Source organism: Penicillium daleae, assembly GCF_028827525.1.
Source record: "Penicillium daleae strain IBT 16125 chromosome Unknown utg000009l_segment0_segment0, whole genome shotgun sequence".
In the NCBI taxonomy this organism is placed as follows: domain Eukaryota; kingdom Fungi; phylum Ascomycota; class Eurotiomycetes; order Eurotiales; family Aspergillaceae; genus Penicillium; species Penicillium daleae.
The window spans coordinates 4,258,019-4,281,495 of NW_026623157.1; the positions used below are offsets into that span (position 1 = coordinate 4,258,019).

The window sequence follows — 23,477 nt, forward strand, 5'->3', positions numbered from 1 at the left end:
GAACTTGGGTTCGAGCATTTGTCTGCGCCGTGTTGGCGCTGGACCTCGATGTATGCATGGCCTGGCTTATGCGATTGCAGGTTGCGAATTGTTTACGTTTCCCGTGGGGATGAGATGATCATGTTGATTCGCTGGGTGGTTTGGTGATACCTTCCCTTTGACGAGGCTTGTTTTAGCTGTGTACATGAATAGAATTATTTTTGGACTTGAATGACATGTACCTTTTCTAAGGCTTGTATATTACTTGATTGTTGGACAGTGGGAATCGGTCGCAGTGGCACGGAAGGCTTGGGCTAGGAGAGGAGTATGAAGAACTGAGTATTAGAGTGCGTCTCGAAACTGGTGCACCGTCCTACACTCTTCGAGAGATACTCTAGACCCACCGCCAAGAGACACTAGACTATATTAATAACAGCTCCGGAATGTCTCGATACTGTGATATACTTATATTAAACTACGGTCGGCACCTTGTCTCGTAACTGTATTGTCGACCCCAGAGAAATTCCATGGAAATGCAAACACATCAAACACTATAGTTGGGGGAGTGCCTTTTGAGAACCTGGCGACCTGACACTTACCTCTGCCATTTGAATGTCCAAGTGACGGACTGCGGGTTACTCGGCACCAGACCTTGCAGATTGTGTCTTGCATTACTCGCGTACTGTACCTGCAAGCACTTGTGAACCTGCTTATCATAATACTCAGCCTGCCAGCCACAGTTTTCTCTTCTTGACGCCCTGTTACACACCTGGTGGAAGCTAACACACAACCATGTTACTAGACTCCTTAGATTCCTCAGTAGCATACTTACGCTCCTCTCAGCGATGATGATGATGCACATCGACCTGAAGTGCCCAATCTGTGGGAACGGACTCTCACGTATGCCCCCACCCCTGGTTACCCAAACCGCGAACGGACGCCATCAGTAATCTGCCCTTCACCCGATCCCGAGGACATAGTTTGGTAAATGTTCCCCTTCCTTGCATCAACATCCGTCCGGCCAGCAGAGTTTTGATCCTGTGGTTGAACGTGCAGATGGAAGTGTATAGGGTGAATAATCTCCGGACCGTATCCACTACCAGATCGAGTAGAGGGTTTAATTGAACAATCGAGTTGTGGTCAAAGGATACAGAACAGGACCTGACTCAACCGCCTAGATCCTACTGGGAGCAAATAAAAGAGGACGCTTCTAATACACTAACCTGTAATTTGTTTGTCTAATGTGAAGTGTGGGACTAGCGGCCCTCGTTCTCACATAAATCTAGAGTATCTAGGCCTGCCATTATTCGCCCGATAAGAGACCGACCCAATCTTGAGCTCTGATTCGGTTCTCGCACCAGCATATCTAGCCACAGTACAGACTGGACTAAGCATCTTCTTATCCCAACTTGTTCCAGCGTGCCGAAGCCCACCATCAGCCTCTAATAGACGAGTTTTATCCCCCCACCATATGCGGCCATTCTTGTCTGTTTTCCAGTCATCGATGAGATCGGCCAGAGTCTGCAAATGCCCCAGGGTGGCAGGTTGGCAGCCTCGAGATCGCTTGAGAGCCAGGTATGTCGCAAAGGTTGCGAGGAAAAAGGCTAGTATCGAGAAAAAGAACAGCCGCGAATATATCATAGCAACCAGGAAAGTGTTGGGCCCATACGTGGCATTGTTTCCAGGGGTTTCGTCTCCAAAGGCGACGGAAACGAACATGCTCTGACCCATAACCCAATGCAGCATCGCCTTAGCGACGAAAAGAAAAATGTTTTCCCAGCTCGATAGAGCTGCTCGGAATGGATTTGTGGATAGCTGTGCCCCTGGAGCCTCTTGCTTTTTTTCGCCGTAGGCCTGTCGCCAAGCCCCTTCGTCTCTCGACAAGTTGACGAGTAGCTCCACACAGTGCAATCCAATTGTCTGACTGCTCTGGACGAGACAAACAAAGACAACGCAAAGTACTGCCCCCGCACCGTACGAGATTGTTGCGGAGTTTGGCTTGTAGGTGTTACCGGATTGGGACATAACCAGCGTTACCACGTTTATAGAGCACACCGAAATGTCTGGATTCCAGTTGATCCCAAATCTCCAGCATGGTAAAGGTTCCGTGACGCCCTCAATAGGGGCATATTGGTTGCCGTAGGACATAGACATAGTGACCATGGCGACTGTCCAGGCGATGGCAAGTATGACGAGTGCCCACAGCAGTGCGAGAATGTATCGCACCGAACGCTGGATTTGAAGTATGCTTCCTTGTTTCCCCGCAGGATATACGCCTTGGTTCGGCCGTAGATATTTTTGGTGGACCGACAGCATACATCTTCCGGGACGGTGAGCGAAGTTGCCTTTTCGAATCGCGGCTAAAGTGGTGTTGAGTGGATTGGAACTCCAGGTCGGTACCAACTTGCAGCCCGAAGCTAGACACCATCCGGCGACAGCGGCTTGGCCTGCGAGCCCCAGTCCCAGTCCTACCAGAGCTGTGGCGTTGATCATCACTGGATTACCATGATCACCCATCTCAAGGAATAGAGTGGTTTCATCAGACAAAAATAGAACGGATGAAGAGCCATATGATAGCACCAAGAAGAAGAGGGCCACCACGTTCATGTACCATCTGTTTGGGCCGACTGTTTTTGAGCTGGTGAAGAGGCGAATATTGGTGTTGTACTCCAGCCGTCCCTCATGATACAGTGTCCAACGCAGCGAAACGGAATGCACGAACATCATGCCATCGATGCAGAGCGTCAGTGCAAAATTGATCACTAGGGCTAATGCTTCCTTGGCTTTTGAAGAAATTGAAAGGAAAGCGCCTAGTTTTGCTGGATTGGTTTTAAGGATGTAAGTCCCGGATATCAGGCAAAGGAGGGAGAGGATGGCGCCTATTGATACAGTGGCAATACACCCAGTCCTTGTAGCAGTCGCCATGTCGAATTCTGGTTCATCTTCCCCTTCGCGGTGGTGATGGCTCCTCGACGAATGGTCGCTTCTGTGTTTCGAAAGATCTAATTTCCTGCCATGTACGAGCTTACGAGCTCGACTAAGTCTTGATGGTGGTTTTGATTGCTCCATCTTGAGAATCGAGGGCTTAAAGTCCGTGCTCTTGGGCTCAGGTAATGGTATAGGTTGCGTTTGGTGTAACAATGCGCGAATCGGTGGTTCTGTGTAGCTATTAGCCTTTGACCATTGAATCTGATCTTGGTCTTTGGGGAAGTAGCACACAGTAGAGATGTAATCGTCCATAAGCTTCCTAGAATAGAGATAATGCAGTCAGGTGTCCAGTGTTATAAGAGTGAAACTTTTTAGTAGCGACTACCGGAATATCCTGTGTAGGAGTATTGACGAGTCCGATTCGGACACAGGGTTGAGTGCGTGTTGAAACAGAAATAGCGGCAGTGTTGGGTCAGGGGGTGCTGGTTCTATAGTACCCCTGCAGAGACGTCGCGACAGGCGGCCCTGAGATGAGATACATCAGCATCTTGGTGACGATTCGCACTGTCTCTCTCGCAGACGCCATACTACTTGAGATCCAAGCCCACCTTAAAGTTCCTGGAGCATCAGCCGCCAGGATAAACACTAAGCCCCGCCTTGAGGGCGAACCTGGAGAACTTTCATTGGGCCAGGCCACCGGCATAAGTAAGCTCGGGTGAGGATACGCGATGTGATAGGACTGCAAATGGTCGCTCCAGGCACCCCTAAAAGTGGATCGCTCGTATGCACCGACTGCACAGCCGCTGATCTCTACTATTTTGGCCTTATGCAGCCCAGGCGAGGAAAACCAGGACGAATGAAGAAAGAAGTTCCCGAGTTGAGCCTCATAGCTACTATTTCTGGGGAACCTGGACTTCTAATTTAAGAGTTCTTGTAAGCGAACGTCGATGCTGATTAATATACTGTTCGTCACTTAACTAACTAGTTAAGTGTTGTATCTGCTTTTCACGAACTTTTCTAGATTTCTGTGGCTGAAAGTGCCAAGGATCTCCCCTACTAATTTTAAAGGAGAACGCCTCGAGCATAACTAGAGTGATATTACGGGGTCGTCCGCTTTCATTAGACGGTAGTTTGACGTTGCCAAACATCCGCATATTAGAAGAGATGCTTCGGATAGCACTACTGTTGTAGCTCGTAGCCTCCGCCATCTCCGGCACAGATAGTTCCCCACTGTGGAATCATGTCATAGACAAGCTTATGCTTGGAAGGAGCTAAGTTTGGAGCCATCCTTGGTTCGACCACTTGTAATTAATGGTTAAGTGCGCCTCCCGAGTGAAGCCTATTCTGGAGGAGAGGTATGGAGGTAGCAGATGAATTGAATTTACAAGCGAATACATGCTTGTAATTAGTATGTAATATATGTATAAATCAATACGCGTTACATTGGCAGGGGGACTCCAGAAAACTCCCAAAATATACTCGTGTATTTTGGCGGTGGGTCTAGAGAATCTCTCGAAGAATGTACCAGGGTGCACCAGTTTCGAGACGCACTGTATCATTTTGCTTCGTGTGGGAATTATCTTGTTAGATTACTTTCTGTTGTATATCATCTCTATAGCCACAGTCCTTCGGCCTCTATGCTTCGAAACCATACGTCTACCAATCTCGAGACTCTATTCTTAATCCCAATTCCCACTAAAACAAGAATCAAAATACAACCCTCGCCCTTCTATACACCCACACTCACACTTTACCCTTCCTGCTCCTCCTTCTCCTCCTCTACACAAACCATCTCCCCCTCCCCCCATCCCACCTCCAAACACCCCCATCCCCAACATTATACCGATAATAATTATTCGTCCCCGCCGGCACCATCGCCCGCCGAAACGTGATATTAATCCGTCCCTCCACAGCCTCTCCGCTCCTCCCTTTGCGTTTCGGGATGCTGTGTAGCCAGTTTGATTGTGTGGACCCGCGCATGAGGATCATGTCGCCGGAGGAGAGGGGGAATTTCAGGGTAGTACCAGCAGTAGAAGGAGAAGCTGAAGTTGAAGTTGAAGTGAGAGACGTGGTCGAACCTGTGTGACGGGGTGGTACTGGTTTATGCTTCATAACAAACTCCCGCTCCCCGCCTAAACTCAACGACGCGATATCCGGACTCGCGCCGAGAAACCGCTCGTCGTCGGAGTGGAAGGCTATACTGTCGTTCCCACTCGAGTAGTAGTTTACCAGGCAAGAGTTGTAGCGGGATCCTGTTGCGGCTTCGACTCGGGCTTTTAGCTGGTTGAGGCATGTTGGGATGGGTCGTGGGGTGTATTGGTATTTTGTGTTGCGGATTGGGGTTTTGGATGTTGTTTCTGTAAGGGAGAGGTTGGAGGAGCTGTTTATAGAGTTTTCGTTTGGGTTGGTGGTTTCGTCTTCATCGTCTTCGTCTTCGTTTTTGTTTTTGCTTTTGATATCGCGGTATGATGTGAATTGCGACGTATCATCTACCCCAAAGACGGTCGTATATCGGGGAGTGTTTATTTCCGTCTCGATACCACCACGCTTGATCGTGTATTTCACCCGGTAAAAGGGGAGTTCGCGCCGCAGGAACTTGAATAGCTCGTTGGCGGTGGGTCGAGTGATGTATGGCTGGAAGTAGAGGAGGTCCAGGTCTGGTTGGTTGTTTATAGCGCGGGGTTCCTTTGCCGGGGTCCCGTGGGTGAGAGCGATTGAGATATGGGAGGGTAGTTGAGGGATTGGACTTGGGTAGCTGGGATGAGTGTCTGGGGCAGTGATGTCTTCGGTAGAGTGTGGGGGTGAATTATCGGCGGTTGGGGTTGGTTTAGGGCGTTTTGTGGGGGGTGTTGTGGTTTTTGGTTTGAAGAATGCGTCTAGGGTGCGTTTTGACATTGTATTGCGTGTGAAATTGGTGAATTGGGTTTGTGGTTTTGCTGGAGACGCGTGGTGATGTCCGACGGTTCGGGGTTTTGGACGCGCGAAAATTAAGCTTGTCGGGTGATGTCATGCCGAGTGGACCTGCTGGCGATCTGATCTATGAAGTTTGGAATGCCCGATTTGGTCAGAAATCAGCTTACTCATTTTGGTTGATCTGTCAGAGCTAAGAAGTTTACTTACTATAAAGCCATTTTCCCTAACTATATCTTGAGACTCATGCTTATACACAGAGCCTCATACCAACTGTCCCAAACGGAAAACCCGTTCCACTTCCATGAATTAAACTCCCGACTTCTGTGTCACCATACAAACATTTCGCGACACTCCCCGATGGTCACGCCTAACGAATATCCCACTTCCACAGCCATTAACAAATTGAAAAGGTCTTTTGCAAGAGACTATAACATTCTCCGAAGCCTGTGGATTAATTTCATATCAGAAATATATCTAAAATATCAAAGGTTCTGAGGTATGAGTAGTCCCTATATCCTGACGGCCAAAAAGAGAAACCCTCCACCTCAGGAGGCCTCTTCCTGGAAGGGGCCCGTCTAGTGAGAATCTCGGCCGAAGCTGATTTCTTAAGCCACTAGACTATTGAAGTGGACGATTATTGGCAGGAATTGGAAATGGGTTATAACACCTCTCGGGTTATTTTTTCGATTTCTGCGCGTGCTACAAAAAGATATGCGACTGCTGCGTCGGTATGAGCAAAGCTAGGATTCTCGCCTCTGAATACGAGCAGATTTTCCTCTCAAAGTTTAGCGGCGTTTTTTAGCTTGAGGTAAACGGAGAAGCCAGGAAATTGCGCCCGGGCATGATGAGATGGAGAATGCTCTTCTCTTTTCTGCTTCTATTTCCACACTTTTTCTCGCCATTTTAAGTCATCTACCAATGCAGAAAACTTGAACGACTCGATGGGTCAAATACGATGGCAGTTATGCAGTACTACAGGAAGTATATCCCAGAGAAGCTAAGCAGTGTCCAAAAAGTGACAAGTAAACTGACGTCGGTTCCGTTTCGGGCCGCGGAAACAGTCAAGGTTTGGTTCGATCACCAAAACAAGCCTTATTCTCCTCAGTAGTCTCCCCAACACATCTAGCGATCAACACTACTACAAACTACTCAAACATGCAACTTCAAAACGAAGCAGATCACTCTGAAGATACCACTCCGATGCTTCAAATGATCGGTGCGGGTTTCTGTGGCACTGTATGGGCTGCACCGGATGGAGGATCCGCCTACAAGAGAGAAGACGGCGGTCCTTTCAGATCACTCCAAAATGATTATGACATGCATCGACGGGTAATTCAGAGTATCCAGGAATTTAGCAGACTGAACGCATTCTCTCACACGACGGATCCCCAAATCCAGGTTCCGCACTGCGAACGTTTCATTACATCAAAGGATGAGGATTGGTGGGTGTTTAATCTACAAGAATTCCCCTCGGAATATACCTCATGCAATATTTTGCAGTCTCAGCGTATTCCAACAGTCCCGGAACAAACAAGGCGACTGCTTGTTCAAACGTACTGCCCTTCTCAAGTGGCTGAGGACATCTTGAGCAGTGAGACAAACCAGGATTGCCTTATTAGGCCATATTTAGGCCGACGGCGTGTGTGGAGAGAGTCTTGCACCCCAGCTCCATTGCGAGGGTTCTCGTTGTGGAATTTCCCCCTTCATGTCGACCAGATGGATGATCTGCATATCTCGCTCGAAGATAGACAACAATATTCACGGATCATGGCCAGAACCCTCGCGATCATGCATTGGGTCGGAAAGATCGATGGGAATGATATCGAGTTTGTTCTCGCTCCTCCCAACTGCAACCACAGACGGAAAGTCGATATTATTTCAAATATCCTGGGTGAGCATAGTGTATGGCTATTGGATTTTGATTGCTGCCGAGATATGTCTGTTGATGAAGCGGGCGTTAAACGAGCTGTGACTGCATTTTGGCGGAATGACCCATACTATCCAAGACCAATTATGAATCCCATTCCTTGGGCCGCCTTTAAAGTCGAATACCTCGAGACAAGTGAGGTAGCTATGGGACTTTATGACCGGGCTGAGGTCTCGAAATTGCGAGGTTTATCGAAGCTTTTCATCGATATGGTGGAGGATCAAGCTCAAGCGCGATACGGAAATGCTTACTAGTTTTGAGGAGGATTTGCTATGTGGTAGGTTAGGTAGCTTACTGTACTGTACCGTGAGTAGATGTTTGTACTAAAGTGATATGATTGCTGTATGATTATTCTTTCTCTGGACTCAGGCGGGGGTTAAAAAAAGCCAAATGTCAAGAGGATAGTCTGTGATCCCTAAAGTAAAAACGGATCATGATTCGTTCGTTTAATCTGAAACATAACAAAACTAATAACAATCTCATTCTGGGGTGAAAGAATTTAATGTTACTTAACACATAATCTTCTCTCAGAATCCAGCACCCCAAGCAAGTACAGTTCAGACACCACAGGCTCAGTGCCATCCTTAACGCCTGCTAAGCGAAATATGACAACTCTGGATCCTAAACCGACATCAGGTTCAATCAACGAATTTCCTCGGGCTCAGCAAAAGGGATATGTAACCCACATCTGCCCCCAGGTAGCGAGGCAATGCACCATGCATTCCCCACTTGATTCATCCCTTATAATGGGGAATCCCCACAGTTCCTTCTCGAGGTTGGTGGCTCATCGGGTTTGGCTCGCAGTGCGCCTTTCTCATTCAAACATTTTAATGGGTATATGAGCGAGATACTTCAGAAGCTAGAATTTGTGTGGACATTGAATTGCTGCTATAGCAGAGTACTGTTGGAGTACTTTAAGGCTTTGGTCGCTGCCCTATGCGGGACTCGTTTCCCCATGTTTGGCTCATACATAGTGATCTGCTGTATTCGGTGTTCGGCTTTATACCTTGCTTGAAAAATTGAGGGATCTTTCCAGAATACATGTCAACAATATGAAAAGTCTCCGACGTGGGGTTTGAGGACCAGCAGCTGGGAACAGGGCGATTATGCCGCGTTCATATTGTGTCGACGACCGTCTCGAATTCGAATGGAACATTGCAGGTAACTCCTACTACAGGTAAGAGACATGGATACTATTGCGATCGCAAATGTCGAGTCATGCTAATATTGGATGGGCAGTCAAAATTATTGAGCCCAATGGGCAGCCACCCAGGTTAGCGTTGGGAGCAAGTGTGCTCGCCTCAAGGATCACTGCACAGGTATTGAATTGCTCGCAATGCGGCGACACAATTGCGGGCTTGAAAGAGGATATACAGCTATGTGATCAGGCGACACAGGGTTTGAGGGTTGAGATTGTGCGGTTGAAAGAGGCTATGGAAGGTCTACAAGACGGTAGGGAGATTCTCTCATGGGAGAGATTGGGGCAGCTGATCGTCGTTGATATAGAGCTTTCTGCAATCAATAAACGAAATAAAGAAACCCCTTAACATGGATACATAGAACGTATCGGTTTCTGTGGAGCATTCCCGATAATCTCTGGCATGAATATACTAACAGAGAAAGAGATAAAGACTTGTTCACTGAGTGCTCAGAAGCAGCCCCTCTTCAAGCTACAGGATCGGCGCGTCCTCTCTTCCTATCGGTGCCTTCAAGCGCCCAAGTGTTCGAGACTCTAGAGTCTAGGCAATAAAATATCAGAACCTCCCTACAGCCAAACAAAAATAACCGAAATAGTCCCTTCTCACCAGACAAACCTGACTATCCGAATAATACCGATCTCACCCCAAAACCTCAAAAACACCCGAATCCACCGCATCCACAACCTTAACACCACCACCCTCATCAACCCCCAGCAAAGCCCTCAATCGAAAGAGTCCCGCCCTCACAACGCATATCCCCTCAAACGTAACCGAAGAAGGCGCGTGGCCGTTTACACAGGTAATAGTCGATGTCAAGTTCCCGCTGAGCAGGTTTGCGGCGGCGTTGTTCACGGCGAGTCGCAAGGAGAGGTGGACGGCTTCGGAATAGTCTTGGGTCTTGGGTAGTGATGGATTTTGTTGGTGAGGATGGGGCAGGCCTATCGTTACGCTGAAGTGTTGGCCTGTTTTGAAAGTGCGTGGGGGGTTGACGAGGAAGTATAGCTTAGGTTGGCGTGAGAGGTGTTTTGGCTCTGTGTTCGAGGGGTGTTTTGTGTTTGATCTCTCGAGAGAAGCCATCGCTGAGATATGGACATCAACTAGCAGTGTTTTGTTTTATGCAAAGTTGACTGACTGATTCGGTGGAAAGGTGATCGTATACTTGAGTTGTTGTGTTGTTGTGTCCAAGAAGCTGAAAAACCGGCGCTGCGGCGCTGCCGACGTTCTGCCGTCCCAGGAAACGGTTTAAGTTTGCCAGGGACACGGTCATCCTCGCTTGTGTTGAGCTTGGCAGATCTGCGGAGTTTCATTTGTTTGTGATTTAGCGATGATTAGGATGACCGCGCCACCGTGGTATCGGTTCCAATCGTGTGCATTTCGAAAGGGGGCCTTTTCCAGATCGGGGTGTGATGTGGGGCGATTCCGATCTACTTGCTACTGTACTCCGCGCGGTCAGGGCCTGTCGTCACGACCGGCCGATTGAACTTTCTGATATAGCGTGAAAAAGTTTTCATTGATGGATTTTGGTAGGATGGTTCTCAGCTGGATACATTTATGTACATTACCAAAACCTGGTCAAGCAAAATTATTATATAACACTTTAGTGATCGTCATTACTTTCCATACCAGGCCATGCCAAGACCCGGTCTACTGCTGGACAAACTGGGCGGCGTGGCTCTTGTACAGAGTGCTAGAGTCCAGCAGGGTGCCATTGGAGGACTGGTAAAAGTCAACCTGGAGATGCTGCTCATCCACGAACCGAACAGTGGCGTAGCTGTAGCCAGACCCGTAGGCAAACTCGGTGTAGGAAGGCTCGACGCCTGGAGCATCCGGACCCTCGATGTTACCGGCACCACCGGCAACGATATACATCGGGGCCTTGGGGTCGTTCATTCCGTTGGCGTCCGCGGTGCCGTTGTACACCGGCGCAAAGCGCTGCGAGTTGTGCACGTGGCCGAAGACACCCAGATCCACGCCGTACTGGTAGAAGATGTCCTCGAATGCGGCTTGGCACTCGGTGCAGTCGTTGCCCGTGCCGGTGCTGTACCAGGGGCGGTGGCCGGCCACGATGACCCAGGGAGTAACGCTGCGGTCAACGCTGGCCAGGTCCGCCTTGAGGAAGTCGGTTTGCTGGTTGGTCTTGCCAAAGGGTCCGCTGTTCAACTTGGCCGAGCCGTCGGTTCCATCGGGTGCGTTGGGGAAGTCAGTCTCGGTGTTGATCATGACGATGTGGGCCATGCCGTACTCGAAGGAGTACCAAAAGGGTGGGTTGGCGAGACTGCGGGCCTGTGCGGCGAGAGACTGGGCCGTGGTGTTGGAAGAGGAGGAGGCGAACGGCTTTGGCATAGTGTTCTCGAATCGGTGCATGAAGTCGGTGAAGTTCTTCTGGCCTTCCGGGCACAGGTCGAGCAGGTAGGGGATCTCTGAGCAGTCAGCCTCGTGGTTTCCGGGGCTGGCCATGTACAACTTGCGACCGGCAATGGGGGCAAGTTGGTCGTAGAACTGCTCGAGGATGGCCTGGTAGGCCTCCTTTCCGTCGAAAATGTTGGAGAACTTGAGATACCAGTCGTCGGCGTAGGCAAAGTCACCGGGGTGGATGACAATCTCGTAGTCATCGATGGTCCGTGCAAGAGCTCCGATGGTGGTGTGGTTCAGCTCCGGCTCAATCACTGGTGGACTATCTCTCTTAGAGACAGTATAGCCATCCTTGCCGTAGACGCCCATGTCGATAACCACGTCCATACTGAATGCGGTCTTGTCGCCGGGAATACGGGGGCTCAGGAAGTAATCCACGCTGGAGTTGCCGGACACAATCTTGTAGTAGTAGGTCGTGGCAGGAGTCAAGCCGGTCAACACTGCATAGTTCGACCATGTTCGGGAGGTCGAGTAGGTGCTGGAAGTAGTCGAGCAGGCCTGCGAGGTCAGGCTATCGGCAGAGGTACCATAGGCCACACAGCTCTGGCTGAGCTGCTCATACGTGTTCCAACCCACGGAGACAGCTGTCATAACGGCATTAGCTTGAGCATCCATCATTGGGAATCATTGTTCGTCTTACCATTCGGCCCATAGACAGCGAGACGCTGCTGGAAAGGAGTGGTCAGGTCACTAGGAAGAGTGGGATAGTTCACGCTAGCGACAGCAGCGACCGCCAACAAGGGCAGAGCCTTGACAAAAGATGCCGAGCCAACCATGCTGGACAGTTGTCAACAGTCGAGAGATTGTCGATGGTATGTCTGTCTTGTCGGAACCCCATCATGAGCGGGTATGTCGGGTTATATAGGTGACCATTCCCAGCAATTTGACAGGCCATCCTGAGTGTGATCGTTCACCCGCGTGCGAGCGTAAATCATCCAAAGCCAATCATGCTGAATGGGATACCCACGCCGTTCGCAACGACTGCCATCTTTCGTGGTGATCGACAACGTGGCGTGCATCCTGCAAGACTGGATCGAGGAGATGTATACCAGAAGAGGAATGGACGATCAGGTACCGCAGGCCATCAGACCCAGTCTTTCCCCGAAGTCACCCTCCCCATCCGTCCACGACGCCCAAATGGAGTGTCGCTTAACCTGATTCTAAACTGGATTGGTGATAGACTTTCGGACGTCGGAGGTTGCGTGGCCCCCGGTTGGGCCTGAGACTGTTCCTGGCACGTGGGTGGAGTCGCAGCTGTGGTTGCTTGGCCCGTGACTTTTTGTTTGGACTTGGTCTCCATCGAATCCATTTTCTTTTGCCCTTCTATCACTACTACTGCATGTGCACTCCAACTCGGTTAGATCGCCGATAATGTTGACGACGATGGCGGCTGACCCCGGTGTGTATTTCAGTTTTTCCGTGGCTCAGCATATTCCACTCCCTCAGAAGCAATTTAGAACTCCATCTCGAAATCCCTCGGCTGGAGACTAGGGCCAACGGCTACCCACTGATCGCTCGACAGTGCTACCACGGGATCTTCGCGAACGAGACTTCGGAGGACACCGTTAAAAATATCCGGAGCACTAGGCATGCATTGACAACTGACATGAAGAACTAGCTACCAATCACCAGGGCTTTACTGCGATACTCCGTCGGTCTCCGCGATGCGCACCACATATTTCACCGCCGACGCCTTGCCCGCTTCCAGGTCTCGCAGTGCCCCCTCGAGTCCGTTTAATCCACCCGGGCGCACTTCATATGGGTGTCCCGAGAACCATCCCTGAGCTAACCCGCGCCCGATGAATGGGAAGAATGCAGCGCCGAATTCGCGGTCTTCGATGGTCTTGCCTGGTGCGGGATCCATGTGTACTGATCCAACCATGGTCCTGGCAATCTTGATGCCGTCGGGGATCTCATCACCGTCTTTCGTGCGGAAGACGGTGGTGATGGTGGCCGGTGCAGTGAGAGCGGCGCTGAGGTTCAGATAGCTACCATGCTCGGAGACTGCATCGTAGGCGTGGTGAATGGGCTTGCTGCCAGCTGCGGTCTTGATCTTTGCTCGTACTGCTTCGTCGCCTTCGCGATAGTCGATGATGGTGTCGCCCTTGGATCGGTCGATGAGGTCCTCAACGAACGAGGCTCCCTTGCCGGCTACCACGATCAATGGGTGAATGTTGGACAAGGTCGCGAACTTGATCGCAAACGCTCCCACTGCGGTGGCTCCCCCGTATATCACCAAAGGCAAAGGCTCGCTGGTCGGATTCCACGGTAGTGGCAGGCTCAACCTTTGAAAGAGACCCAGCGCCGCGGTCATCGCAGCAAGAGGGATAGTAGCGGCCTCTAGTTTGTGTGTCAGCGGGTCAAACTCCGGGGATGTTGGAATCATAGTTCTCACCTTCAAAGCTTGTTTTCGAGGTTAAATGGAAAGTCGTGTGCTCCCATGCGATCGCATACTCTCCATAACTCCCATGCGGCGACATCATCTCATGGAACGCAGCAACCTTGTCCCCCTTTCTGAACCCAACTACCCCCTCGCCCACGGACTCCACGTAGCCCGCAATATCATCACCTTGGTGGAATGGAGGCGCATCGGCACGCCAGCGGGGCATTTTCCAGTCCTTTGGGTTGGTCCCAGAAACCACCACGCGAATAAGCACTTGGCCCGGCTGAGGAACGGGGACCTCGGCATCTCGGATCGCGACCGTGCCGGTCTTGTCAACGAAGGCTTCTTTCATGTTGTGTGAGTGAGATGATTATGTTTGATGCATTTGTTTTCGTTCTGTTTACTCTTGGGATTCGTTATATTCTTCATCAACCCCTCGATAGAGTTTGTGGGGCAAACATCCTTGATTTGTAACAGCCTTCGTCAGACAAATTACTATTGGAGTTGTGCAGCGTCTCACCCAGCACAAGCTTGGTTCGCCCAAAATCATCCCGAACATCCCGTGTTTATCTTCCACGCGCAGTGACGTATAGCTACGGAGAGTCCTCCGGTACTTCTCTCAACCACCTCAAAGACCATCACCATGGGTTCACCCCCGCCGCCACAACAATCTTGCCGACCGAGTCGTCCCGCTCCCCCTCAACCACCTTCTTCAACAACTGACCCCCAATACTCGGATGTTTAGCACCCATCTGGACCGCTAGTTCCGGCACACCACCCAGATTGGTCACCAGCATACCCGGTCCCACACACCAGACCTTAACCCCATCCGCTTGGAGCTTATGATTCCAGTCCAGCATCAACATGTTCAGCGCCGTCTTGCTGCACCGGTATCCGATCGTTTCAAAATCGAGTTTCTTCGGCCATCCAGCCGGCAGGGGCGGAGTGGGGAAGTACTTCTCCCCAGCTTGGTTGATGTGCGACAACCCCGTCACGAAAATCAAGCGCGGGTCCGAGGACTTGAGCAGCAGCGGCATGAATGTTGCAGTCAAGACGTGCGTGCCGGCCACGTTGACATTATAAGATTTTGTGAAGCATTCACGGAGCGATGTCTTGCCGCGAATGTATTCGATGTCAAACGTGGCTCCTACGGTGGCTATCAGAAGGTCATCCTAGAGCCGATTAAAGTGAACGTACCGGCATTGTTAATAAGTGTATCGATGTATCCCACCTCGGATTGGACCTGCCCAAAGGCCTGATCGATCGACTCGTCACTCGCGAGATCGAGTTGAATTAGATCAAGGGTGTTGGTTGCGTTGGGACATTCTTGTCGGAGCTTGTCACTAGCCGCCTTGCCCTTTTCCAGTGACCGACTACTCATGATGACATGGTAAGGTCTTTCAGATTCGATGAACGCCTTCACAGCCTCGTAGCCAAGGCCACTGTTTCCACCAGTGATCAAGACGATCTTGCGAGATGCCATGATAGAATATCTTATTTTGGGTACTTTTTGTGATGAGCTGTTTGGAATTGAACTAATCTCTATGCTCAAGGGTACTTATACTCCCATTTTATATTCACATGATCAACTGCTACGGTCTTCAACACGTCTGTCCGCGGATCTATCGGTATTTGCACCACGATGAGGTAAAGTATAAGCTTCGGGGGCCGCCAAGACGCGAACCGGAGATAACCCGTTCCCCCCGGAGATAGTGTCGATCAACTCCGTCGGGTTTTGAGCATCGGGCATAAAGCGTCTCTTCTCACGGAGTCGACGTCAGGATCATGTTTGGTTGGATTGGGCTAGTTGAGACACATATTGACAGGATTTTTGGGGCCTGGAACGCAGCGCTCATTGAAGAGTCTACCATCACGATCAGCGTCATCCTGGCAAGTCTCTGCGCAGTCTTGCGTTGGTGTTCTAACAGACCATTTGACAGTCAACTTACTCTCGGTTACTTGTGACCTAAATCTCTATTTCCTGGCAATTATCTATTAGATTACAGCGGATTCGATTTAGAATGTTCAAAAGTTTCATTGTTGGAGTACATGTTCATCGATCTCATTAGTGTACATCCAGAGTCCCCCAAAAATTCTCTGTTTACCATGGGAATTTGTCCAACCGGATGTTATCTCCTCCAAATTTAAACAAACCAAAACGACAATCTTCCTCTAATGCACCCCTTCTATCCCTCATCACAGTCTATTCGCTGCAATAGCCGGTGGAATCCACGACATTCCAGTGACTTGGGTGAATGGCTGAACTGGCGGCGCAGCACAGCCAACGGCGAAAAGGCCACCAACCCGCGAGCTGGCAGGTTTCTCCTCCACCTCAATCTTCTTCGAGGGGACCAGGACGAGCATCTTCTTTCCAGTCTTGAAATCCTCCTCATCCCAGACACTCTCAATCTCCGACAGAGGCTTGGCAACGACCTCGTACGGCATGTCCCGCAGCATCGCCAGCAGGTGAAGCCCGAAGCGCAGCTTCTCCCGGTTTTCAGGAGTAATCAGACGCCACATAGTGAGCGCTGGGTCGACGATTCTGATTCTTTTCGCGATGATCATGGTTGCGTCCATCACGAAGGGCTCGCCAGCGCGTGGGCCCCAGGCCGGCATGTAAAAGAGCTCGCAAAGCAGCCGTCCGTTATTGATCTGGCCGATGACTTTGCTGCCAGCTTTGCCGCCGATGAAGTCGAGCACGTAGTTGACGCCCTTGATATCAGTGAATTGTTCGGGCTTGCTCAAGTCAACGCGGTTGGTGAGCTCGCGGACTGTGGCGAGGGCAGCTTCGTCGTCCGAGACACCGATGATCTCTGCGGCGCCGACCCAGCGGGCAACTTGTGCTGCGGCACGGCCGCCGCAAGTCGTCGCGCCGATAATGAGTACCTTGCGTTTGGCGCAGGTGAGGAGCATTCCCCAGCTGAGTAGCCAGGGGCCAGAGAGAGCGGCGACCTTGATCGGGTCGAAGGTACGGGGGATCTGGAACAGGTGTGTCTTGGGGACGTTGATACGTTCAGCGAGGAAACGGCATCCGCGGGGGGCACGTAGTAGATGTTGCCAGTGGTTTCGTCCTGGACCACGCCGTCCACAGTGGGGTCGAAGGGGAGTTTTTCGGAGCTGGTGGTGGGGTGACCCTCAGCGATGCGGTTGAAGACTTGCTGGGTGATGCCGATGGCGAGGACTTTGACTTGCACCTTGCCTGAGCTGGGAGGTCTGATGACTCCCTTCATGATGGTAGGACTTGCGCCCCATTCGGAGATGCGAGCGACCTTCATCAAGAAGACTGGTGGTGGGTTTGCGGGTGGGTGAGAGTTGGGATTGAGCAGACTGGTGTTGACAGGAATGAAGAGGAGAGGGTTTGTGGTGAGCAAGTGAGTATCAAGAGCAAAGAAGAGGAGAAAAATGGGGATGAAAAAGTGACTGGTGAGAGGAAAGAGGACGAGCAGGTCTAGAATGAGCAGGTTCGAGTTGAGAGGAATAGAGAGCAGAGGTTTTGTGGTGAAACGGTAAGTGTCAAGAGCGAAGAAAAGAAGAAAAATGGGGACAAAGCAATGACTGTTGAGAGGAAAGGGGGTGAGCAGGCTGGAGATGCTGGAGATGAGTTGGTTGGTGTCGAGAGGAAAGAAGAGGAGATGATTTGTGGTGAGAAGGTGAGTGTCAAGAGCAAGAGAAAGTTAGGGACGAAAAAGTGACTGATGAGAAGAAAGACGACGAGCAGGTTGGGGATGAGAAAGTGGGTGTCAAGAGGAAAGAAGAGAAGCGAGTTGGGGAGGTGGAAGAAATTCGTTTGCGTGGGAGGGAAGTCCAGAGGTTGAAGCTTCTCTCGCCTCGTCCTGGAGACTTGCCATTTTGGGACATCTGCGCGTGTCTGCGCACTCTTCTGGCAAACACTGTGCTTCATGTGTCTATGATACACCCTTAGAGTCCACACTCAGAGTCCACACCGACGTCTTGAATGGCAAATGAATGAGTGACCAGCTCTACCCCAGCCTTCGAGTCTCATATCCTTGAGTATCAACCAGACTGACAGGCCAACTCGGACAAGATATTGATAGTACGCTGTTAAGGATTTGGACTTCTATATCCACGCTTGGAGCCCAGACAAATCGATTCCACTGACTCCTGTTGTCGATTCCACAATACTACAACCGAGGTCCATGACGAGCGTGACGAACAGATGATTCGAAATTCACACCTCATGACTATCTCTACCTCTTTGCATGATGACAACATACCAGGAGCGTGGTTGATCAGGACGAGAATAATGTGGTCTGATAGCAGACAATGTGACATTCAATCGGCTCAAACCTTCTTCCGGTGCGTTCTTCCCAACGGTGAAGCTAATACAGAACCAGCAATACTCTTCTGGTACACATACATGACGAGTGGTGATGGAGACCTCGTCAATGCCTACGATTGAGATGGTCAAAGACGGGACACTCCTGGCCACCAGTAGGGTTGAGACATACCCGGAGGATGACGAACTTCATGGACTAGTCGGCACTGGCTATCACAGCTGAGAGATAACAGTCTGCCCTTTGGATCATGCTGACCGCTGGGCCATAAAAGAAACAAAGGTCAGTTGAACTGGGGCGGCAATGGCTATATGAGAGTTGACTTGCGTTGCAATGCGCCTCTGACTCCACGCAGCTGGCAACGGTTGGGCCTGGCCTTTCAGGGGTTCCTTTACAGACAGCGTCATCTATGCAGCAACCTGGGTTCGGATGAGTGATTCATGGAGGGAAGTCGATCGAGGTGGAAAATTCGGAAGATGCCCCCTAATATGAGTGGTCTCTGCAACAAATTTGAAGATGAATGGAACTGGGAGAAATGAGTTTTTGGAAAAAGACTGGTGCGTGGATTCCCTTACAGCCGAGAGCTCTTCATAGTATGAAGCATATCACATATCTTGACGGATGGAGAGATTTTGGTTTGATCTCTTCGCGATATAGCCGAACATTCATTGTGAACTGACTGTCTGTCTATCACTAACTCTGGAGTACCCTACGAGTCATTGCATGATTCAAATGACTCTATTTGACATATCTCAGGCATCCGTTCTTAATATACAGGCATGTCCCACGCATTCAAATCCCAGTGCCAAGTGTCAATAGAAGCTTGATCGTATACGCATTCAAAGTTGGCGCCGTTCTTTGTCCACAAAGGACGAAGTGGCCATGCGCAGAGCTCCCACTTCTTACCCTCCTCCGAGCCCTGTAGGACAGTGGCAGGGAGAGTAGTCGGCGCAATACCTTTCTCAACCCAGTCAATAAGGACCTGAAGTGTGGTTTGGGGGAAGGGCCCATTTGTCTGATCAGTGCTAGGCCCGCAGTGGCCAGCTCCGGGGACCAAATACAGGCGATACCACTTGTTGAGTTCCGCAGCAGCGGCAGTATAGGAGAGGTCGGGATACATCACACTGCGAACAGATTCCCAATAACGCACGGATGATGCGGCAGGAATACTGAAATCAGATTCTCCGTGTACATGGAGAATTTTTCCTCCTGCGCCGTGGTAGACCGAAAGATCCGGCCAGGTTGTTTGGAGAACACTGTCATATCGCTGCCATCCCTCGTAGATCCATGCCTTGAGGGTATCTTCGGTGACACCGTCCAGCGACAGTGACTCGCTATCAATTAAATCCAGATAACGATCCACCCAATCCGCACCAATTCCACTAACACTCAACTCCCAGGAGTCTGTTTCCGAGTTATAGGTTGTTCCAGCATCGGACCAAGTTGCGGATGGCTGATATGAAAGATAAACTTGCTGCCCTTGGCTGTCCTTCATACCGTTTATAATTGCTTTTGCAAGTTCCACGGCTTTGGCTGTGACCTTTCCACTCTGGGCTGGCGTGGCGGCGGAAAATCCAGAGCTAGCTTGAGCAGCACAGTAGTAGGACTCCCCAATGGCCTTATCGAGATTGTAGTGTAGCTTGCAGAGATCCGTTCGGGAAACAACGCCATCGGTTATGCCGTCCAATGGATCACACGCAGCAATGGTCAAATTGAGAATTTTCTCCAACTCGCAGGGGGGAGGGTAGTAATCAAGATTCTTCATTGCCATGTCAGACCAGAGGTGCTGAACCTGTTGATGCGCATACCGGAAGGCAGGAGCCCCGACAACGGCACCATCCCAGTCATCGTATCGTTGTATCTGACTCCATCCTTCACGGCCACCTTCCGAGCAGGCCTGGTAGTAAGCGAAAAGCTTCTCGCTCTCTGCCATGGCAAAGAAGTTTCGAGTGAACTGTTTTCCGATGACAGACATTTCGTGGTGAGCCTTGTACCCAAACATGTACAGAGCCTCGTAATCGATAGTTCCATTGGCCGATAGGAAAGCGTCATCCTCGTCCAATTCAAAGCTTCCAAATCCTCCATCTGTAGCACCAGCAACTGCTCCGTACATGACCCCCCCAGGCAAGGAGCTATTGCCGCTGTTAATGGCCATACCACCACCACCAGTGGAAAGATAACGGTTCTCGAACTTATCTGGCGCTGGGAGCCAGAACATCAGCAGAACCTGGTCATCATCCAAGCCATTGTGCGAATAGGCAAGCTGGACGGCGCAGAAGTCGAAAGTAGCGGACTCGAAAAAGTCGCCAGCAGCCGAGGAATAGTTCTTTGTGGTGCTCACGACGACGGAGCTCGAGTCGATAGTAATTCCAGTGAGAACATCCAGGGGAAGGGCAGCCTTCACGTAGGCAGATGTACAGACATCATCAAGAGTAGCAGCATGCACAGTGACTGCCAAAGCTGCAACGCATAATGTCCAAGCTGAGGGTACCATCCTCAAGGGCTTAGCGATGAGGGAGAAATGGAAGCGAAAGGGAGTTAAGAGAAGATAGTTGTGGCTGACCCTTTGTGTTGAGGAATTGCTTCGAAGGGGAGATATTCTCAGTATTTATAGCTAAATTTCTACCTCCAGGCCTCGCTCGAGAACTCCGTGTTGATCATTCAATGCTGCAATCACCTGAGCTTCATCATACCCTGTACAATGGTTGGCAATTATGCTTTCAAGCGTTCAGATCTTCTACGATTACGTCTCTAAATTCCCCTGTAGGCTAACCGTTTCGAGATGGTGGCGCTATAGGTCGTTCATTTGGGTAAATCTTTTCCCATCTGCAACCAGCTATGAATATGGTCAACCCTTCTGACGGAGCCGATTGTGGATACTTTGCCTGAGCGAGATCTCTCATTTCGTAGTACAAGATGGCCGATTACTGCTCAGCTTTGCACATTTTATCGTAAGAATTGAAGTTCGTGCTTGAGACTGTGAAAACAGAACCATCCGGACTGTTGGTCCTTGTACTTGGAAATAAATGATCCGCCTTCAGCCAATTGCATCGATGAGAGGGCCTCGGCCTCGGCCCTCTTCCCCACGGGGAAAGATCCAAATGAATTTTGTGGGGCTGTGGGTTGAGGTTTGTGGGTCTTCCTGGGATTATTGCCGGACATGGATTACGCGTCGTACATAAATAATAATGAAGCCGGAAAGCCTTCAAAGCCACCTTCGCTCCTGCCGATCGCCTATTCTTGTGTATTTACAACTGTGATGTTGTGAAGGTTTATAATGGTATCAGGGGGGAACGGGCGAGGCAGTCTCGTAATAGTTGTAGACAGCAGCAATTAAGCTGGAATTTTGAATTATCACTCCGAGCAGGAAATCCTCCAGGAAGAGGACTTGAACATGTGCAACAAGGCACACCTCTTCTAAGGATAATACAGCGTCAGCCACAGCAACAGACCTAGCAGCCAACATACCCGCTAGATAGGAGCTGCTCGTGGTTAGTAAAGGGTGTAACAAATTACATGTTTGACGGGCGCCGGTAATGAGGAACGTGGACGTTACAGGCCACTATCTATTGTTGGGTCCATTGTTCCGTTGGAAAATGAGTTCAGATGCTTTGATTTCCGCTATATACAGTCGGCTAAAGAATTATCAGGAAACTTGCGGTAAATCAATATGAAGCCCACTAGCTACATGAGAGCTTAGTGGCTGGAACGGAGAGGGAGGAGTCAGAACTACCAGGGAGGTCTGGTGCATTGGCCATGAGATTCGGTCTTCCCCGCATAAAATTATAATTTTATCTCCGAGATCTAGTCTCTTAAATCTCCCTTTAAGGGAAACTCGGGGAACAGATAAGCCTTTGGTGGAAGATATAAGGCATTGAGGCTTAAAAGGAGAAATTGAGGGTGGAAACCGACCGAAACTTCCGTGCTCTCTCCCCACAATTTACGGCAGAGAGTTGAAGTTACAATTGAAAATGTCATTTCCCAACAACTTTTTTGGAAGCTATGTTTCCTTTCGTCCGATGCTTCTTGCCGATTCTCCCAAACTAATTGTAGTGGGATGGTCAAAATTCAGGATTTCTTGCGTCAAATGACAGACTTTGATAAATCCATTGTTATTATAGGGGTACCAATCTTGCATCTTTGTCATTGGGGCGAAAGACAGGCAAGTATCCAAAATACATAGCGTAATGTTAAACACCCGCTGCATTCGCTGTTACCTTCATACTCTACTTGAAGAAGAGTGGCGTTCGAAGGATGAGGGACAATGCCTTTCTCGGCCTAAATGGACAGAGCGAACACGGCCTTAAAGTTAGTCTGGGGGAAAGGTCCGTCCGGCTGGGCATCGTCAAGGGCACAGTGAGTAGCTCCGGAAACCTGGAAAAGCCGGTACCAGCCCTACAAAGCTTTGGTACTAGTGTTGTATGACTTTCTGGGGTACCTGGCCTGGTGCACGGAGTTGTAGTGATGCACAGATGATCCAGTGGAGATTGACTCATCCTGGCCGCCGTGGGAGTGGATGATCTTACCGCCGTTATCGTATAATTCGGTCAGGTATGGGATGGAAGCCTGGAGAGGACCATGTAGGGAGTCTTTCCTTTCTTCATCGAGTCAACAAGGGTGTCATACTCCACTACCTCCGAGGAGGACAGGTTGTATTCGTACGGCCGCGTACGACTTATCACCGAGTCGGTTTTGGAAATCGTACGGTCGATATATTCCGGGCAACGGCTACCAGGTTTCACCATCGTAGCAGATTGCCCTTCCCAATGGCGCTGCCACTAGCGAAATACTAGGCCTTTGTGTCAATGGTATTCTGACGGACAGATTTGGCTCTAAGAAGGTAGTGGTCGAAGCCCTTTGGCTTTGTGCGTTCGCCTCGTTGTCCTTTTTTGCCCACAACATTCAAACTTTGCTGGCGTCAACCATCCTTTGTGGTCTACCCTGGGGCATTTTCCAAACCCTGAGTACTACCTACGCCGGCGATGTACTGCCCACTGGACTACGAGTATATCTGACGGGCAACGTAAATATGTGTTGGCTCATCGGCCAACTTATTAGCTCTGGGATAATCTGAGCTTTTCACAATGGATTCCAAATGGTCTTATCGGATTCCGTTTGGTCTACAGTGGGATTTTGGATCTTTGATCCTGGGTGGTGTCTTGTTTGCGCCAGAGTCTCCTTGGTAGCCTACTAGACATTACAAGCAAGAAGAAGCGAAAAAGACGCTCCTCTGGCTTGCCCGCGAAGGTCAATCTGGTTTTAACGTGGACAATACTGTAGCCTTGATGCTGCACGCTAACGAGGTCGAGAAGCTCAGCAACAACGGTACCTCCTACTGGGACTGTTTTAGAGGATCAAACTTGCGTCGAACTGAAATCGCAATATGCGTCTGGGTAACGCAAGCTTTGTGCGGTGGCCCTATGATCGGATACGCGACATAC

The 23,477-nt window shown here is 50.1% G+C and overlaps 10 protein-coding genes across 10 annotated transcripts; 2 read left to right on the forward strand and 8 right to left on the reverse strand.

Moving 5' to 3' along the window:
• Positions 1 to 1,251: 1,251 nt before the first annotated feature.
• Positions 1,252 to 2,904, reverse strand: N7458_012675 (uncharacterized protein; the record flags this gene model as incomplete). Its single annotated transcript, XM_056916056.1, has 1 exon — positions 1,252 to 2,904. One exon carries the CDS (start codon positions 2,902 to 2,904, stop codon positions 1,252 to 1,254), a length of 1,653 nt encoding a protein of 550 aa, XP_056760810.1.
• A 1,782-nt stretch (positions 2,905 to 4,686) lies between these two features.
• N7458_012676 (alpha-ketoglutarate-dependent dioxygenase AlkB family protein) lies at positions 4,687 to 5,802 on the reverse strand (the record flags this gene model as incomplete). The annotated part of the gene is made up of 1 exon (XM_056916057.1): positions 4,687 to 5,802. The coding sequence occupies one exon, from the start codon at positions 5,800 to 5,802 to the stop codon at positions 4,687 to 4,689; it is 1,116 nt and encodes a 371-aa protein (XP_056760811.1).
• A 1,173-nt stretch (positions 5,803 to 6,975) lies between these two features.
• Positions 6,976 to 8,001, forward strand: N7458_012677 (zinc finger protein; the record flags this gene model as incomplete). Its single annotated transcript, XM_056916058.1, has 1 exon — positions 6,976 to 8,001. One exon carries the CDS (start codon positions 6,976 to 6,978, stop codon positions 7,999 to 8,001), a length of 1,026 nt encoding a protein of 341 aa, XP_056760812.1.
• Positions 8,002 to 9,585: 1,584 nt separating this feature from the next.
• N7458_012678 (uncharacterized protein) lies at positions 9,586 to 10,253 on the reverse strand (the record flags this gene model as incomplete). The annotated part of the gene is made up of 2 exons (XM_056916059.1): positions 9,586 to 10,025; positions 10,079 to 10,253. The coding sequence occupies 2 exons, from the start codon at positions 10,251 to 10,253 to the stop codon at positions 9,586 to 9,588; spliced, it is 615 nt and encodes a 204-aa protein (XP_056760813.1).
• A 337-nt stretch (positions 10,254 to 10,590) lies between these two features.
• On the reverse strand, positions 10,591 to 12,134 carry N7458_012679 (purple acid phosphatase family protein; the record flags this gene model as incomplete). The annotated part of the gene is made up of 2 exons (XM_056916060.1): positions 10,591 to 11,942; positions 11,999 to 12,134. 2 exons carry the CDS (start codon positions 12,132 to 12,134, stop codon positions 10,591 to 10,593), a joined length of 1,488 nt encoding a protein of 495 aa, XP_056760814.1.
• Positions 12,135 to 12,994: 860 nt separating this feature from the next.
• Positions 12,995 to 14,093, reverse strand: N7458_012680 (zinc-binding alcohol dehydrogenase family protein; the record flags this gene model as incomplete). Its single annotated transcript, XM_056916061.1, has 2 exons — positions 12,995 to 13,698; positions 13,754 to 14,093. 2 exons carry the CDS (start codon positions 14,091 to 14,093, stop codon positions 12,995 to 12,997), a joined length of 1,044 nt encoding a protein of 347 aa, XP_056760815.1.
• A 286-nt stretch (positions 14,094 to 14,379) lies between these two features.
• On the reverse strand, positions 14,380 to 15,224 carry N7458_012681 (uncharacterized protein; the record flags this gene model as incomplete). Its single annotated transcript, XM_056916062.1, has 2 exons — positions 14,380 to 14,888; positions 14,939 to 15,224. 2 exons carry the CDS (start codon positions 15,222 to 15,224, stop codon positions 14,380 to 14,382), a joined length of 795 nt encoding a protein of 264 aa, XP_056760816.1.
• A 713-nt stretch (positions 15,225 to 15,937) lies between these two features.
• On the reverse strand, positions 15,938 to 16,971 carry N7458_012682 (uncharacterized protein; the record flags this gene model as incomplete). The annotated part of the gene is made up of 2 exons (XM_056916063.1): positions 15,938 to 16,735; positions 16,786 to 16,971. The coding sequence occupies 2 exons, from the start codon at positions 16,969 to 16,971 to the stop codon at positions 15,938 to 15,940; spliced, it is 984 nt and encodes a 327-aa protein (XP_056760817.1).
• A 321-nt stretch (positions 16,972 to 17,292) lies between these two features.
• N7458_012683 (uncharacterized protein) lies at positions 17,293 to 17,663 on the forward strand (the record flags this gene model as incomplete). The annotated part of the gene is given in 2 exon segments (XM_056916064.1): positions 17,293 to 17,391; positions 17,406 to 17,663. The coding sequence occupies 2 exon segments, from the start codon at positions 17,293 to 17,295 to the stop codon at positions 17,661 to 17,663; spliced, it is 357 nt and encodes a 118-aa protein (XP_056760818.1).
• A 1,139-nt stretch (positions 17,664 to 18,802) lies between these two features.
• On the reverse strand, positions 18,803 to 20,530 carry N7458_012684 (tannase; the record flags this gene model as incomplete). The annotated part of the gene is made up of 1 exon (XM_056916065.1): positions 18,803 to 20,530. The coding sequence occupies one exon, from the start codon at positions 20,528 to 20,530 to the stop codon at positions 18,803 to 18,805; it is 1,728 nt and encodes a 575-aa protein (XP_056760819.1).
• Positions 20,531 to 23,477: the final 2,947 nt, after the last annotated feature.